General features: G+C 38.7%; 1 protein-coding gene across 1 annotated transcript; it reads left to right on the top strand.

Annotated features, from left to right (window-relative positions):
• Positions 1-820: 820 nt before the first annotated feature.
• Positions 821-2,377, top strand: LOC139889151 (uncharacterized). The gene is made up of 2 exons (XM_071872116.1): positions 821-1,451; positions 1,737-2,377. Exons 1-2 carry the CDS (start codon positions 821-823, stop codon positions 2,375-2,377), a joined length of 1,272 nt encoding a protein of 423 aa, XP_071728217.1.
• The last annotated feature ends 16,769 nt before the right edge of the window (positions 2,378-19,146 follow it).

Raw genomic sequence — 19,146 nt, forward strand, 5'->3', positions numbered from 1 at the left:
CTGTAAATACACAACGCTACGTTAAATATGAATACACATGCCGAAAGCTCCCGCCGCATCGCGCGGGCCGGATCCGGATTAGTTCATATTATAGGAAACCAATGGGAGAGAAAAATAGAGAAGGAGAATACACGGATGGAAGTTGAGCCACCAAGGAGGTCGGTGGCCAGAGAGTTGTTGACGACGTCGTTTGCAAGATAGGGTTAGAGTTATAATAGATGTTGAAGAGGAAAGGAACGTTTGAAAAAGTTATTTGGGGCATCATAGTTGTTACAAATGCATTTTTTGATCCATATAGGGTGTAAATGAGTCGAGCTACTCATGAATTATTCTAGCTCGGCTCGTTAAAAGTCTGCTTCGAGCCGAGACTAAATGAGCTCGTGCTTGAACGTATTTTGAAGCTCAATTACTAAACGAGTTTGAGCTCGAGCTTTGTATCTTGAGCTCGAACAATCTCGCGAACCTAAACGAGCTTTTCACTTATATACACTAAATGCTAGATTGTGGGGGCTAAAAAAATGGAAAGAAAAATCTGAAATGCTAAAACAAAAGTCAAGGATCATATGGGATGCCGAGGGTGATGACAACACGGCTTTTTACCACGCATCAATCCGAAGAAGACATAAAAATTCGAACATCCGGTGATCCGGAGTTTACACACAAATGGTTTATGGGATGAAAAACCTAGTGCAATGAAAAAGGAAATCTACAATTACTTCAGTATGCTATTTGAGGCAAATCACATGGCACATCCCGACTAGGCGACTACGAATCTCTAAATAGCCTGTCCTTTAATTCTATTAGCACCGAAGATGTGCATATGTTAGAAGCTAAATTTTCGGATGAAGAAATTTGGGATGCCATCAAGAATTGTGACCCGTCAAAAGCCCCGTGCCCCGATGATTTTAATCTAAAATTCTATAAGAAGTTTTTATGGTTAATAAAAGATGATTTGAAAGCGGCTTTGGATTGGTTTTGGTCTAAAGAATCGATCTCGAAAGGTTGTAATTTAAGCTTCATGACCTTGATCCCGAAGAAAACAACTCCAATGAACCAAGGTGATTACCGTCTCATTAGCTTAATCGGAAGCAACTATAAAATAATCGCCAAGATCCTATCGAAAAGATTTCAAAGAGTTATTCATAAAATTATCGGGGTCGAGCAAAGCGCTTTCATGAAAGGTCAATACATCTTAGATGGAATCCTTATAGCAAACGAATTGATCGATGAGACGAAAAGACACAAGAAAAAATGCCTAAAATTCAAAGTCGATTTCAAAAAAGCATTTGATAGTGTAAATTGGGAATTCCCTTTTAAATTTTTGGAAAGAATGAGGTTCAGTTCTAGGTGGAGGAATTGGATTAGATCTTGTATCTCATCGACATCGATTTCTATTTTAGTCAACGGATCACCCACCGATGAATTTCAACTTCACAGAGGAATCCGCCAAGGTAATCCTCTATCACCTTATCTATTTATCATAGTTGCGGAAGGTCTTAATGTTTTGATAAATCGTGCTCTACATGTTAATCTATATAAAGGTGTGGAAGTCGGGAAAGATAAAGTCACAATCTCTCACCAACAATATACGGATGACACAATAGTTTTTAGGGAATGAAATAAAAGAAACATCACAAATTTGTTCAAATTACTCAAATGTTTCGAAATATTCTCGGGCTTAAAGGTAAAATTCTCGAAAAGTTATCTCTATGGCATTGGTGTCCAAACGAATGTAGTGGAGGATTTAGCTAGATCATTCGGTTACCTAGTTGGTAACCTTCCTTATCATTATCTTGGTTTGCCTATTGAGAAAAAGATGAACAACATTCGGGATTGGGAACCGTTCATAGATAAGTTCCACTCAAGACTTGCAGATTGGAAGGCAAAATCGATGTCATTTGGTGGTCACCTTACTTTAATAAAGTCGGTCTTAAGTAGCCTTCCAATGTACGCATTCTCCCTATTCCATGCTCCTACATGCATCATCAACAAACTTGAAAGTTTGTGCCGTAAGTTTTTCTGGGAAGGGTCGCGGGATAATTCGAAAATTTTCTGGGTTAATTGGGATAACATCTTATTACCATATGAGGGCAGAGGGCTAAACATTGGGTCTTTTAAGGCAAATAATCTAGCCTTGTTAGAAAAATGGTGGTGGCGTTTCCATGGTGAAAAAAACACTCTTTGGGTCAAAATCATCTCAAGTATATATGGGAGGGATCGGAGTTTGGGTAGTCTAAATTTTAATTATGATTCGGGAATGGGGTCTGTATGGAGAAACATATGCAAATCGGGTCTATATATTGACAACTTTGGTATTTCTTTCATTAATTCTTTTACGAATGTTGTGTGCAAAGGCGACAACACTCTTTTTAGTTAGATAGGTAGCTCGACAATCAGGTCCTTGGAGTAAAATTCGGCAGGTTATACAAGCTTGAATCAGTTAAAGAAGCAAAGGTTATCAATATGGTTAGAGAATGCAGCGGTGCAAATGTTGTTTCATGGAGTTAGATACGATCCCCCTCGGGCAGAACATCAGTTGAACTTCAGCAACTTATGGATCTTATTAACAATTCTCTTTTGTAAATGGATCGGTGAACATGTGGACTTGGAATTTAAAATCAAATGGCGAATTTTCGGTTCATGCTCTCACAAAAATCATTGATCCCAAGCTCATTTATCAACCTCCAAGCATGAGCAAGGAAACCGATCGTCTTAATATCCTCCCTCAAAAAATTGGTCTCTTTATATAGCGAGCTAAACAACAAAGGTTACCGGTTAGGATGGAACTTGATAAACGAGGGATAGATCTCGACTCAATCCGATGCCCCGTATGTAACAATGGGTTAGAAACTGTCTGACACACCTCCCTTCAATGTGACTTGGCAAAAGATCTCTGGCTTCGACTGTTTAGATGGTGGAATACATTCAGGCAGTACTATTCGACTCTAGAGGACATGTTTCAATGTATTATATTAGCGGCGCAAAGATATATGATCACTTGATGACCCTGGGGTACTATTGGCCAACTATGGAGATAGATTCAGCAACATTTGTTAAGAGGTGCAAGGTTTGTCAACTACATGGCAACCTCATACATGCTCCAGCCGTGGAACTCCCTACCCATTTCAAACTTGTGCCCTCGATTTCATCGGGAAAATAACCACTCCCTCGAGAACAGAGTTGTTCACCAAATGGGCAGAAAGCCGATGATTTCGACGAGACCCTTCCCTTTAACCCGAACAGCCAGATTAATTACATGTCATCCCCTACCTCCGAATCCTTTGACGGACACCAGAGAAGTTAGTTCTTCTCCTATCACAGTGATCCCGTTCAAGCGAATCAAAGATCAACTTTATGGAAATCAATTGAATGGGTGTGCGGGTATATAATTTGGCTTAATCGAAACTCCACGTTATTCCAAAAGAAGAAGATTAGTGGTCCCACGTCTTTGAACGAAATTCAAATAAAAACGTTCAACCGGATCACAAGAAGATCGAGGAATCCGAATCTGGAATGGAATCAATGGTTGTTAACTCCAAATGTTTTCGATGATGATGGTTAGGTCTTGTTGTATGTAACATACATTGTGATTTTTTCTTCCTTGTAGTCTTAGATAATCTTGTTTTGTAGCAAGGCCTCACATGCTTTGGATGTACTGTTTTTTGAGTAATGAAATTTTTGCCGTTCAAAATAATAATAATAATAATAATAATAATAATAATAATAATAATAATAATAATAATAATAATAATAATAATAAAAGTAATAATAATAATAATAATAATAATAATAATAATAATAATAATAATAATAATAATAATAATAATTGTATTATATATGGATAAATTACATAAAAATAAATATGCAATATAATAAAATTAAATAATGAAAGGAGAAATAATATCATGAATTTAACTAGTCGAGCTCAAGCCGAGCTAGACCTTGTATATTATTAAACGAGCCGAACTCGAGTTAAAGATATTAAGCTCGAATCGAATCGAATCGAATCGAGCACTTTGAATTTTAAACGAGCCAAGTCGAGCCTAGCCAAGCTCGAATCGGCTTACACTTGTCATTAAAGAGGAGTTAGGACTTAAACCTACAACTTTTTAAGTGAGTTAATAAAACTTTTATTTATAATGCAAATATTAATTTTAAAAACCAAGTTGTTAAATTACTTGTTGTATTTATTTAATTTAACTTCTGATAAAGATATTAAAAATATGGACTTTTCTACTATTATCTACGACACATTTCTTCAAATTAACAAACTGTTATATCAACGTCACCTCAACATTTTAATCTTTCTCAACACTCAGTCGTCACATATCACTACATCAATCACACACTTTCTCACCATTACGTGGATCTACTATATAAATTAAATAAATTCATTTTCATATTTTAAGATATGTACAAGTTTAAAAATCAATAAACCGGGTTGGCTTCAGTGATGAAATGTGCTTCATATTCAAGAAATAGTTGGCGTGTGATCACTGTCATGCTTTAGCGCATCTGTGCCAATCTTTGGCATGAGATTGGCATGCCGTTTGGCATGTGATTTCCGTTATTAATGGCCGGGTCTAATGAGAGCTCTAAGTGATGTACTCCGCAGATCACTTATAGCCTTTCGTTTCGTCACTGATTTAATTTTTCATTGGATACATGTAATTCCTGAGCTGTACCAAAGGGCCATTGACCTGGCGGTATTGTGGTGGTTCTTTTAACCAAGAGGTTGATGGTTCAACTCCCGTTGTTGACATATTTCGTGGATTATTTAAAAAAAAAAAAATCCCGAGCTGTAGATTGATGGCTATTATTGGTCTCCGGACTAATTCCAACGAGCTAGGCCCAACTATTGTATTTTTATAAGTAAATAAATAAGAATTTTCTTGCTTTACAAAAAACATTATATACAATTATTTTTTTTTTTTTAAATTTTTGGGTAAGCAAGGAAATCCTCCTATGAACGAGCATATTGGCTCCCCCATAGAAGGTAAAACCTCGGGTAATCAAGCCTCCCGAGCGCGAGACCTGGTACCGGGTGAATTGCGCATTATGCGCACCCTCTGGTCACACTCTCTTTTTGAACAATTTAGCATAGCCAAGGATTGAACCCGGGTAATGTGCTTCATTGGGCAACTCGGTGGCCACAATAACCAGTCAACCATAATACTTTTCATCAACCCAATATACCACTAATCTGTATAAATATATAATCTCAATATAATAAATGAATAATCCTAAAATAATAACAAAATGTTGAAAACATAATTGCTTATATAATTATATATTGAACCTTTCATAAACAAAAGCTTTAACACCAGAAATAAGTTGCTAAGATCATACATAAATTTTAATTTTAATAGAATACCAAGACTCTTTTACACCAAATCCAAATGATATTAATGACGCTTTCTGTTTCATAATCGGATCAAGTGAAATGCGTAGATCGATCGATGATTTGAAGCTAGCTGATTGATCATTCAGCAACACGATACATCATATTCATATTAAGAGATAAACGAGGCGCAAGTAGGACCTCGAGTGGTGTTAATTTTCCGCTAGTTAATCCTGCACTTTCACTCATATCAATGGGTTCATCTGATGGTTTTCTTAGCACATATTGTTGAATCAAGGTAGCTTGTTGGTGCATAAATCCCGAGTTCTATTACGTTTATTGTTCTATTTGTTATGTACTTGATATTTCAGTCATATATGTACGTGGACACTTATACTTTGTGTTTATGATGCTTAGTATAATGTCGTGAATAGGTCAAGCAGTCGGTTGGCTGCTCAAGACCATCGACCGATGGTAGGGACCATCGGTCGAGGGACTGTCACCATCGGCCGAAGGTCCCCGACCACCGGCCGATGGTCGCTGTATTTAGTATAAATACAGGTTTCGTGGTTTTGTGTTAGGTTACACACCATAAACCCTTAGGCCGTCGTATTACTTGCTGCTAATCGTCCCAAAACCCTTACCAACCGAATACACAGTCTTAGGCATCGATTCTATCAATTATTCATTGGTTAATTCGATCCCGTTAGTCTAATACGTATTCGACTCATTCTAATTAGTGTTTCCGCCATTAATCTAGATACAACGTATGATCTAAGGTCCAAACTACATCTACAAAGTGGTATCAGAGCCTTGTGTTGCTGATCCATACGTTTTTGAGTCGAATTTTTGATTTTTGTGATTAGGGTTTGTGTCAAAACGGGTTTCAATTAAAAGGTTGGAACTTTTACGTTTAAATCCAGTGTTTTCGAGTGTTTTTGTGTTCAAAGGTGTTTTTGTGAAGTTTTCATCGGTTTTGTTTGAGTCCAGAACGTTAGAATCAATCAAAATTTGAGTTTTGGCCAAAAACCCTAGTTTTTCTGCCCAGATACGTAAGAACTACCCTCGACCGATCGTCATTGACCATCGACCGAGTGTCTTGACCTTCGACCGATAGTCACTCACACTCGACCGATCGTCTTAAGTTGAACCGGAGGACAGTTTGTGATAACCTTGAACCGTTTGTCTAGACCATCGACCGTTCGTCCTTAGACCATCGACCGATTGTCTCAGTCCTCCAACCGATCGTCTCAGTCCATCGGCCGATCCTCTTTTAATCCAGAATAATTTAATTAATCCATAATTAATCACTTAATCAGTTAATAATGTCTGATACAAACGAGAAATTAACAAACGAATACAGTGCACTTGTTATTGCACCCGGAATTCAAAGACTATTATTAAGCGAAAGTGAATCAGGATCTAACAATAAAGTTCCGAGGCTTGAAAACTTAAAAGACTTTTTAGAATGGAAAGTTAGGTTTGTGATTTACCTTAATGGACAAGATTCTCGACTTTGGGAGTGTATTGAGACTCCTTTTGTTTGGCCATCAGGGGCTGACGGTGAACCTAAAGAAACTCATGATTTTGATCCCGCAGAACGCGAAGGGTATAATCTTGAGTGTCGGTGTTATGCTCAGTTAACGCAAGCCTTGTCTAAGGAAATCTTCGGTCAGTTTAAGAACCGTTATAAGACGTGCTATACTCTTTGGCAGGCTATTGTGTCCGCAACTGAGGGTACTGCTACTTATAAAGCAACTAAAGGTAAAGTGTTGAAGGATGAGTGGAAGGTGTTTGCAGCCCTTCCAACAGAAACTTTGAGCCAGACTTTAGAAAGGTACAGGTTATTGGTTGCAGAGATGACGGATTATGGGATTGAGGTAAAAGATGATAAGGCAATAAAAGTGTTGGCACTTGGTCTTCCTGAGAAGTGGGATTATGAAGTAGAGAAGATCCAAAACCTATATGTTGCTTCTGGACGTCCTTTGACATTGACTGCATTTACTTCAAAGTTAATGGAGAAGGATATTCAGGTTGAGGCCAAAAGGAAAAGGCTTGGTACTGTAGCAGCCAATGTCACATCTAGTGCTTCTTCTTCTGGTCATGCTCCATTGCAGACAGCGTACATCACAGCAAATGCAAATCAGATATCTGCACCAAAGTCACAATCTGGTTACTTTAATGCCAAAATACATAACTCTACAATTAAGATGATTGAGGACGTTCCGACTCAGCAGACTCAGATTCCACCTCAGACTCAGACTCAGAGTCCTATGTTTCAAACTGACAATATCAGGAAAAGATCTATTGAGTCCATTCAGGAGGACATGGCTTTAGCTGCTATCGTTGTTAACTCTTACAACGATATGATTAGTGGACAGGTTCTTAACAATCATCTCGAGAATGAAGATTATGATCAGATCGATGAAGATGAGCTAGAGAGGATGGACATTCTGTACTGTATGGGTAGCATTGTTAGGCGTGCAAGGAAGTATTTAAAGAGAACTGGTCAACGATCTTTGAGTTTAAACAGGGATTCTAAGTTTGGTTTTGACATGGCGAAGGTTAGATGTTACAACTGTGATGAACTTGGTCACTTCAAGAAGACTCGTACTAGACCACCAAAGGCTGGTTATCATGATCCTTTTCTTAGTACAACCATCTCAGTGACTCCCCAACACGTCATTGTTGAGAAGGAATCATCTGGTTCTGCTCAACCTAAAGCCTTAACTGGTTCCACAATATATCCTGATGAAGTTTGTGACTGGTCTATTCCAGTTGATGCTCAGAAAGCTAATGTTGTATTTGTGGGAAAGAGTCCGGCTGAAATTGAGGAAGAAAGAGTAGTTCGAAGAAGAGCAGGTTGTAAGGGTAAAGATAATCCAAACTGCACATGCTACGTGTGCAAGTGTGATGCAAGGTTAAAGAGAGCTGAGGAGCTTATGAAATGGTGTTTCAGAAAGAGGGTTAAGGAACAGCTGTATGATAAGTTCCGGAAAGCCAAGGATTTGTCAGACATTGAGTTTACTACTGATCCATCCGATGAAGAAGAAGGTAAAAGTTGTCATGAGGGTACTTGGTTCAGAGAAGAGTTGGGTCATTTGCTCAACCGTGATTTTGTGAGTGGTGATAAGAAAGTTGTGACGGTTCAAAGTCAAGTTAGTTCAGATAATAGTGAGGGTAAGGAAGGTTATGAAGCTGATTATTCGGACAGCACAAGTTCGGAGTACGAATCAGAGTCAGAAGCAGAATCACAGGATGGAAGGAATAACTATGCTTTTATGGCTAATACTTCCAGTAACGATAAGGTATGTACTGATTCAATTTCTAAATGTGCTTATTGTTTTGGTTATGAACAGGAAATTGAAAGACTTGAATGCGTTATTTCTAAGCTAAGTGAAATACCTGTTACTTGTGAGACCTGCCCTAAACTTAGGACTGACCTTAAGAACCTAAGCTTAGAAAATCAGACCAACAAGAAGAACTATGAAGATGCCCTTTTCTACCTTAACAAACAGAAAGAATATGTTGAGGTGATTAAGTCTCTAGAAAACCAAATAGGTCACATGAAATCAACCATTAGAGATGATGAAAAGGTGATCACAATGTATTTGGGGCAAATAGAGACTCTTAAGGCTGAAAAGGATTCTTTTAAGTTAAAATATGAGTCTGAGAAAGCTAGAATAGATAACTGGCAGAGGATGTCGTATGTGACTCAGACTTTTAATCATCCTAAACGGGAGGGTCTGGGATATTCTGAGGTTGCACCACCTCTTATGGGTGAGTATGTTAATAAGCCCGTAGAGAAGTTTAAGGAACCAGTGGTGGAACCACCATATGGTAAACCTAAGGAGACCCCAGTAGTTAGTGCTAGTAAGGTTGTTGATTCTAAGAACCCTACAGAGGTTGTTTATGAGACTGAGTCTGATACTGACATAGACACTGAGAAAGATAGCAAACCATTTGTGCCAGTGACTAAGCCAGTTACGATTCTTAAGAATCCAAAACATAGTGAGAATAGGAGTGAGAGTCTTAAGACGCCGACAAAGAGTGTAGAAAGGCCCAAACAGAGTAAGAAAAAGACCACTTTGTCTACTCCTATTAAGTTTGTTAAAGAAAATAATTCAGGAAAACAGCAGGTTAGTGTTCCTAAGGTAGAACAACCACCTAAAGGTGGGAGTTCTAATTCTGAGAAAGTGTCCAAGTATGTTCCGCCTAGTCGGCGTCAGACTGTTGAAAAACAGGTTTTGACACCCCCTACGATTAGACAACGTACTGAACAGCCTAGGAGACAGTTTTCACCGATTAGACGCAGGTTGTTTAACGTTAATGATTTTGATAATGTTAACTGTTTCAAATGTGGGAGGCTGGGACACAGGGCTGTGGATTGTGGACCCATTAGACAGACACCCCGCAGAAAGATTGATCTCAGCCCAAATCGTTCTTTTTATAGAAGATCATCTTCTCCTGTGCACAATTCAAATGTGAAAGTAATTGATTCAAAGGTTTTTCAAACTAACGATTATTATAGAAAACCATTGCCTAAAAATACAGTTTGGAGACCAAAATCTGAGGTGAAGGGTGTTCAACGTCCTGCAGGTCCTTCGGGATCCAAGGGACAATGGGTGGAATTGCCAGTTGTTGGCATTGACGGGAAACCCACTGCCATTAGGGCATGGGTTGCCCTTTCTAACTAATCCTCTTACTTTAATGTGCAGGTCGCCTACAATCCACGCTGCAGTACATGGATTGTTGATAGTGGGGCATCCAGGCACATGACAGGGAACTTGTCCTTACTTTCTAATGTGAAAACAGTGGATGGTGGACCGGTTTCTTTTGCTGGTAGTGAAGGAGGGTTTATTACTGCTCAAGGTGTAATCGCGAATGAAAATGTCAGCTTTGATAAGGTTAATTTTGTGGAGCAGATGTCAAACAATCTGCTTTCAGTCTCTCAGGTTGCTGACAAGAAGTATACAGTAGCATTTGATGATAAACAATGCTATATTTTGAAGAAAGAATTTGTTATTCCGGAAGACATGATTCTGATGACTGCTCCCAGATGCAAGGATCTCTATATCCTTGACATGCGTAAGGCTCATGTAAAGGAAGCTACTGGCCATCAGGCTTTCGTTTCTAAAGCTACTGAACAAGAGTCTATCATATGGCACAAGCGTATGGGTCATTTGAGTCTGAGGAAGATGAACAATCTAGTCCACAATGGATTAGTTGAGGGTGTTAATCTTAAAAGTTTTCATATTCCTGATGTGTGTCTTCCATGTAAACAGGGGAAACAAACGAAAAAGTCACATGCTACCAAAAAGCATCATTCTGTTAACATTCCTTTGGAGCTGTTGCATATGGATCTCTTTGGTCCAGTCAACTGTAAAACTCTCACAGGAGAATCCTATTGCTTGGTAGTTACTGATGAATATTCACGTTTTTCTTGGGTGGTGATGTTGAAGAATAAGTCGGATACTTTTGAGCATATTAAGGTGCTGATTCTAAAGCTCGAAAGTTTATATAAATTGAAAGTGAGAAAGATTCGTACTGATAATGGTACGGAGTTTAAGAACAATCAGATGCTGCAGTTTTGTAACGAAAAGGGGATACAACAGCAGTTCAGTCCTGCTTATACACCACAGTCAAATGGTGTTGCTGAGAGAAAGAACAGGACTTTGATTGAGACCGCAAGAACAATGTTAGCTGATTCATGTCTTCCGATTGCCTTCTGGGGTGAAGCAGTGAGTACAGCGTGTTATGTTATGAACAGAGTTCTCGTGGTGAAGCGTCATGGTAAAACTTGTTACGAGCTGCTGCATAAGAGAAAACCTAATATTAAACATTTCGAACCCTTTGGCGCACCTTGTACTATTTTGGTACGTGATGCTGGAGGAAAATTTAATTCAAAGGTTGTTTCTGGTATCTTCTTGGGTTACGGGAATCCGAACAAGCGGGTGTACAACAATGAGACAAAACGTCTGGAAGAACAGTTTGAAGTTGATATTCAGCGCAATGCACCGCCTCGTGTCAGTAAAGGTTATGCATGGCAGTTTGAGTATGATAAGCTTTTTGATTCATTCAATCTTCCACCAGGTGCTACAGAGGAAGAACTTCTGACTCAGATATTGTTTGATTCTCGGAATTCTTCAGAAAATGTTATCACTATTCCTACGCAGGTTCAGAATCCGGTTTCTAGCGTGCAACCAAGTCCATAAAGTGTTCAAGGTAATCTTGAGTCTAATGAGGACGGGGTAGTTGATACAGATGAAGATAGTGAGTTAGATGATGATGTGGAACGTACAGCATTGACAGAGAGACATCTGAATCCTCTATATAACCAACCATCTACTGTGACTGATCCAGAACAGATAGCAGATGCAGGAGGTGTACGGAGATCGAATCGTGTTATTCTGCCACCAAAGCGTCTGGCAGACTATTATGTGGATACAAGAGGACTGCCTAGTGTCAATCCTCCTTAAACTACTACATCTGGGGCATCCACGTCAGGAGTTATCTCTACATCCGAGGTTCCCGCGGTTACTGAAAATATGACTGCAGTTGAAGATGTTCAAAGTGAAAGTGCGAATTTGGTGACAGCTTTTTATTCATCATTGAATAAGACAGGGAGAGTGTTTGTTCATGCCCACTCGTGTTATGTGTGTCAAATCGAGCCGGAAGATGTATACGAAGCTTTAAAGTACGATGAGTGGGTAAGTGCTATGCAGGAAGAGCTGTTGCAATTTAAACATCTTAAGGTTTGGAGGTTAGTCAATCCACCGCATGGTTGTGTACCCTATGGTCTTCGTTGGGTTTTGAAGAATAAGAAAGATGAGCAGGGTATAGTGATTCGTAATAAAGCTAGATTGGTGGTTAAGGGATATCAGCAAATCCCGGAAATTGACTATGATGAGGTTTTTGCTCCAGTTGCGAGACTGGAGGCTATCAGGATTTTCTTGTCCTTCGCGTCCTATATGGGTTTCAAAGTTTATCAAATGGATGTGAAGAGTGCGTTTTTGTATGGTGAGATAAACGAGAAAGTATTTGTTGAACAACCGCCTGGTTTTGAGGATCCGCATTTCCCAGAAAAGGTGTATCGACTAGAAAAGGCGCTATATGGTCTACACCAAGCTCCTAGAGCTTGGTATGCGACGTTGTCCAACTACATGCTTGAAAATGGTTTTCGGAGAGGTGTCATTGATCAGACACTTTTCATCAAGAAGAAAGGACAACATCTTATGTTAGTGCAGGTCTATGTTGATGATATTATTTTCGGGTCTACAGATCAGAGTATGGTTGATGAGTTCGAGAAGGTTATGCAACGGAAGTTTAAGATGAGTTCCATGGGAACTATTAAGTTTTTCTTAGGTTTGCAGGTAGCTCAAACGGATAAAGGCATCTTCTTACATCAGACGAAGTATGTTGCTGATATCCTTAAGCGCTTTCAGGTAGATACAGAGAGACCAGCTAAGACTCCGTTGTCGGTTAATCATGGGATTTCACCAGATAAGGAGGGTGCTCCAGTGGACCCTACTTTGTACAGGGCTATCATAGGTTCTCTAATGTACCTAACTACTTCTAGACCAGATATAATGTTTGCGGTGTGCCTGTGTGCTCGTTATCAGGCAAACCCTAATGTTCATCATATGTTAGTGGTCAAGAAGATTCTGAGGTATCTAAAAGATACTCCCAGCTTAGGGTTATGGTATCCGTGTGAGGATGGTTTTGATCTCACAGCGTACAGTGATTCAGACTATGGAGGTTGCAAGAAAGATTTCAAGTCAACATCAGGAGGGTGTCAATTTCTTGGTAGCAAACTAGTAACCTGGCAGTGTAAGAAGCAGACAGCAGTGGCTCAGTCCACTTGTGAAGCAGAATATATTGCCGCGGCCAGCTGTACATCACAGGTTATCTGGATACAACAGCAACTACGTGACTACGGTTTGAAAATCTCTAACACTCCTATTTATGTTGATAATACTGCTGCCATAGCTGTCACTAAGAATCCCGTAAATCACTCTAAAACGAAACATATAGGGATTAAATACCATTTCATTAGAGATTGCTATGAGAAAAAGTTAATTGATGTAGTGCAAATTGACACTACAGCCCAAAGGGCTGATCTCTTCACAAAAGCTTTTGATAAACCACGTTTTGAATTTCTATTAAATGAGATAGGTGTTAAGTTGCTTCAAGATGTAGTTCCTGAAACTGAAATTCCTGAAACTGAGGTTCCTGACACAGGGGAATCTAAGCCTGAGACTGAGTTGTGAATGGTTAGAAACTGCTTGTAGAGTTTGAATAGTTTTGCATGATAGCTTCTAGATCATTTGCATTTTTCGTTTGCACGATAGATTAGTTTTTACTGAAATTTGCATGTTTGTTTATGTTTTTAGATAGTTTTATGCTTTTGTACAGAGAAAATCAAAAAGCCATAAAAATTGAAAAACCAGAAAAACAAATAAAAATTAGAAAAATAGAAAATCCATAAAAAGTGAAAAATCAGAAAATGAGTTGCTTGTTATGTTTGTGGGGAAGTGATTGCAATACTGAACTGACATGTAAGTTGTGAAAAACAAGTAATACAGGATGATTGATAATATGTTGGTAAACTTTATTGATCTAATTCTAGATAGAGATGATCACACTAATAACGCGTAAATATCATGATGAGGAAATCGTGGAAAGGTTTACAGCGGTTGAGGGTAGTCACCTACTTATCACTGAATATGTACCGAGAAATGATTGAACAGAAACTCGACAGACGGTTGAGGTCTCCCCTACTACGATTTATACTCGGTAGCAAAAGGATAATTTTGTGAGTCCCCAAGGTGAGCATATTTTGTCTAGGATGCATACTTGTTTCTATTTACCTTTATTACTTGGACCGAAATCCAACAACATACATATCGGGTACCCAAAGGGAGGTGTTTTCTCTAAAAGGGTTGAGAAGTGCAGTTTTGTATCACAGACACAGAATGATTTTTAAAAGGCAACATCATCGGGTTCTAGATTTCCACATACGAAGATTGGTTTTCCGTGCAGTTATAACAAATGTCAAAGACAGTGGTGCGTCATCATCATGTTTAGTTGTAATCATTTATTTATTTATTTTGTTTATGTATTGTAAGGAGAAAATGCAACATCAGAAAATCCAAAAAAAAAAAAAAAAAAAAATTGCAAGTTATGGATTGTTTATGTTTATTTATGTATTTATTTCAATTTGTAAATAACATGATGCACTACATAGCTGCAAGAGAATCATGGATCAAGAATTGAACAGAGTTTCAGAGATTTCTCGGTTATCAATGTTTGAGACAACATACATTCCAATCGGAGACTTATTTGAACGATTTCGTTATCTACATCCGAGGGGGAGAATTTATCAGATCATCAGATATAGAGAACTTAAATCATTTAGTTCACATCTCAATTAGTGAACTTTACATCTTTTGTCTGTGATATGGGATTGTGCCTATTGACCTGGATAGAGGGAATATCTTCTGGAAGGTATCTTAGCGTTCCATCACTCAAATATATATATCACTTCCATCCATCCAACACCATACATCATACTATTTCCGTTTAAGTATGGGGTTTATAGCGGCCGGTATGCGTCCTTAACAGAGTATGCAATAAATTTGAGATTAACAATGTTATCTGAAACGAAAGGTATAAGTTTAAGGTAGAAGCCAAAGGCTGACAGGGTTGCTAGAAACATCGTGAGATGGTTCTGTTCAATAGAATCGAAAGTACATTGATGTGATAAGAGGACAGCGTCAACAGGTTTGTGCTCAATTGTTCTACCCGAGAAATCGTGCGATCTCAAACGAGGACTGACTTTGTGATGTAAATCTGACATTGAAAAATGTTAAAGTAATTAATCTAACGTGATCATCGAAGTCTAGGGTGAAAGTTGATGAATGTTTATTGATATATTTGAAGGTTGTTCTGTATATGCTTTAATGAATAAGTTCGTGAATGAACTATGGAATAACATGTCAATATAGTTCAGTTCTGATCCCCGAATCAAAAAGATTCAATCAATTTTATATGCCAACTCACAAAAAGATATGTTATTCTTCTGGAAGTGTGACTGATGATAAGCAGTATTATTTGTTCCTATGCTGATAACATCATGAATTTGTTAATGTTAATGCTTTATGAAACTGATGTTAAAGGTTTATTATCCACAGATCTAAAAGGTTAAATGTTACTGATTATATCTGTTATTATATTGCTGATCATGATACACTTGATCTTGTACAGTTATTTGCTTTGTGTATTTGCATGAGCATTCATTTCTGAATTAGTTTGCATTCATGTGTTAGTTGCATGTGCATTTATATTTCATCTTTTAAGTCCACAACTCAGTTCTGGGTAAGGTTTACTGTGAAAGGAACCTTAGGTTTCTTATTGTTTTGAATATAAGTTGTTTTGAGCTTAAAGGAACAAAGCGTGATGTTTTTTTATTGTGGAGATCAGTCCCAGGGGGAGTTAGTGTAAATGGGTAAAAGTCTGATATTGAAAAGTGTTAAGTTTTAAAAGTTTTCAAATGTCAGACCCTCGCCCGAGTGTCAACACCATCGGACCGACGGACTTGACCATCGGCCGATGGTCACTGACAGGGTAGAAAAGGACCCAGCGACGAACGGGTCAGTCACTCTGGCCAAAATTGTGTGATTTTACCCTAATTTTCTGAAGTTAAGGAGAAAGGTTTTGATCCAGTTTTTATTATTCATCTTTTCTTTGTGATCTTAGCGCCGTAAACAAGGTAACATAACTCTTAATCGTTTGTTTGTAATCGATGATTTAGTGTTCGAAGTATAAACTTTAAATCGGATGAGTTTTATTTGAGATCTGTTGAAATTGATGTTTGATGTATGATAAACGGCCCCTTTAGCATCTGTTATAACAGGAATTTGAACTAGAAACGTCAAATCGGACGATTTGATCAATTTCGAGTCACAGATCTGATGAACTACCTCCGGCCGAGGGTCTCTGACCATCGACCGATGGTGTCCATCGATCGGCCGGACATCTTGTCACTCGGCCGAAGGTCGTTATTTGACCAGTGTGTGTATGTGGTTAGACCATCTGCCGTAGGTCTAGACCATCGGACCGATGGTCTCCACCATCGACCGATGGTCATTCTGTTGGACCGATGGTAGATTATTTTGATTAATTTTAATTGAATGATTGGTCTCTGATAATTTCTGTGATGCCCATCTAATGCTAGTGCTTGTAGTTTGTATTAGAATGTCAGGTGGCTCATTTGTTGGTCAATGGATGTTCAACATCGACCGTAGGTAGCTAGATATCGACCAATCTTAGTAGAACAAAAGGTCATTGCGACTCGACAGACTTATAGTCCTTGGGAACAGATTGGGTGTCAGGCTTTCATAGATATTGGGGATTATTACTGTCCTGCTCTACTTAGAGAATTTTACACCAATGTTGCTTTAGAGGATGGTAAGAAGAAGTTTGTACACTCGGGTCTATTTAATCAACAGTATAGGTGAACTTTAGAGGAATTCTCAAATCTGTTAAACGTTCCTCATACTGGGGTTAAGATACTGTACCCTAGCAAAGATATCAGAAAGATTCCCAGTAGATTCAGATTGTCAGATGTTATTGTTAGGATATGCAAGCCAGAGAAGGTAGTGTATACTGGTAGAGTTGAGGTTAGTGATGAAGATATCTTGCCACAACATGAGATACATTTGAGAATCATCAAAAGAAATGTGACTTTTAGGAGAGAAGGAGATCATTTGCTGTCTGGTACTGAAGTCTTGTTTCTATATTGCCTACTAGAGGGTATTCAAGTGAATGTGGGACACTTTCTCATTCATGTGATGAAAGATTTTCTTGAATCAGAAGAACCATTCCCATATGCAGCTTTACTGTATAACTTGTTTGAGAAACTTGGTGTGATTCAACATGAAGAAAAGTTAGTGCCAGAGGATCCCATAATGGGATGATTGATTCTGATGTTATGTTTATGTTTGATTATTTTCAGATTATTGTGTAATTTGATAATGCTAGCCTGTTAGCATTGATACGGTATCTTATGTCTGTAATGATCTAACTTTGAACATGTGATTATGTAACCGTGATCGTATTAATGTGATATGTTCTGTGATGATAAATCAGTGATACTTAATTAATCATGAATTTAACGCTGATTAAGAATTGTGTTTGCAGTTTTTGTTAATCATGTCAGGTGCACAAATGGATCAAGAACAAGCTGTCCACAGTTCTGAGACAGAATCATCAGGAGGACCCACATCTGCTAGTCTTCCAGGGTTGAAGGCGAGCCCTAACTCTAATCTGATGGCGTGTCTAAATGACAAAGGTCCAAATGCTAGCAAGTACAAGACTGTGATTGAATTCTTGAAGCGTTCAAGGATATTTGCTGCGGTGTCAATGCCATGTACTGCTTATTATTCTCATCAGAGAGAATTCTGGGCTAACGCTAGAGTGGAAACTGTTGATAATAAGCCTGTGATAGTAAGTCGAGTATGTGATCAAGAGGTTAAGATATCTGAGTATACTATTCGAAACACGTTTTTGTTTGAGGATGATGAGAAAATGCCCAAGAGACTGTCGAAGACTAAGATTACTGGATGTGTGCTGAGATGTGAGTATGCTGGTGATATTACACGTGCTACGATCAAAAGAAGCGGATTCACTCCACCGTACAGATATCTGTCTTTAGTGATTGTTAAGTGTTTGAGTACGTTACAAGGCGGATTTGATGAGCTGAGTGAGATTTATCAGGGAATGTTTGCTGCCTTGATTCTGAAAGCTGATTTCAATTTTTCGGGTGTTATCTTTGATCTGTTGATGGAGAATGTTACGAGCCAACAATACTTGATTTATCCGAGGTTCCTGCAGATAATGATTAATGCTCAAACTATGGATCTACCGAGATCAAAGAAGGACGTCATCGAGCTGAAACATATGACTGATCTTACGTTTAATCGATTAAATTAGAAGAAGAGTGCTAGTGATGGAAAGCTGGTGTGTCATCTTGCGAGGGAAGATTATCAATGTCCACCAGGCAAGAAGTGGAGGAATGAGAATAGTCTATCTGGTCATGAGCCTGATTTTGAGCTAGCAAACAGTGATGAAGAGGTTGATCAGCCGATGAATACTCAGGGTACAGGTGGTTCTGGTACTGGAGGTTTGGCTGATGAGCCCGTTGATGTTAATACTGGTATTGGTGAAGAAGCTCCTAGAGGTGAGAGGAGACGTCTGGTAGAAGATGAAGGTTCTCAGGTTTCTACAAAGATGAGACCGAGCAAGAGGTTTAAGTTGGTTTTGAAGAATCCAGGTGGTTCTGCTACAGGTGCTACACAAAGAACTGCACCTACTCAAGCACAAAGTCAACAACAGCAACAAAGTCAGCCACGGCAACAAACTCAACCGCAACATCAATCACCGCCAATTGTTCAACAATTGTCTCAAGAGACTGTGTCTACTCCAACTCCGGAGGCACCACATACAGGAGCAGAAGGAGGAGTTAGTTCATCTGCGCTTCAGAATCTGAATGATTTGTATGTTCAAGCTATGGCTGATAATCTGAGAATGAAGAAGGATATGGATGCGAAAGTGAAGGAGTTGAGAGAAGAGAATCGTGTGAAAACTGAGGATGTTACTAGGTTGAGAACTCAGGTTGATTTGTTATAGAAGAAAGTTGGTGATCAATCATTGTTGTTAACTGCTGCAAAGAAAGAAGCTTCTGAAGCTAGAAAGGTGGCAGAGTCGGCTTTGGCTAAGATTACTGCTTGGGAAGAGAAGTTTGA

Source organism: Rutidosis leptorrhynchoides, chromosome 2 (genome assembly GCF_046630445.1).
Source record: "Rutidosis leptorrhynchoides isolate AG116_Rl617_1_P2 chromosome 2, CSIRO_AGI_Rlap_v1, whole genome shotgun sequence".
Lineage (NCBI taxonomy): Eukaryota > Viridiplantae > Streptophyta > Magnoliopsida > Asterales > Asteraceae > Rutidosis > Rutidosis leptorrhynchoides.

Bases quoted from the DNA above. Each gene is read 5' to 3' on its own strand.
- LOC139889151 (XM_071872116.1), top strand. From the start codon at position 821: ATGTTAGAAGCTAAATTTTCGGATGAAGAAATTTGGGATGCCATCAAG. The intron at 1,452-1,736 runs GTAATCCTCTAT...AAACGAATGTAG, and splicing joins TCACAGAGGAATCCGCCAAG to TGGAGGATTTAGCTAGATCA.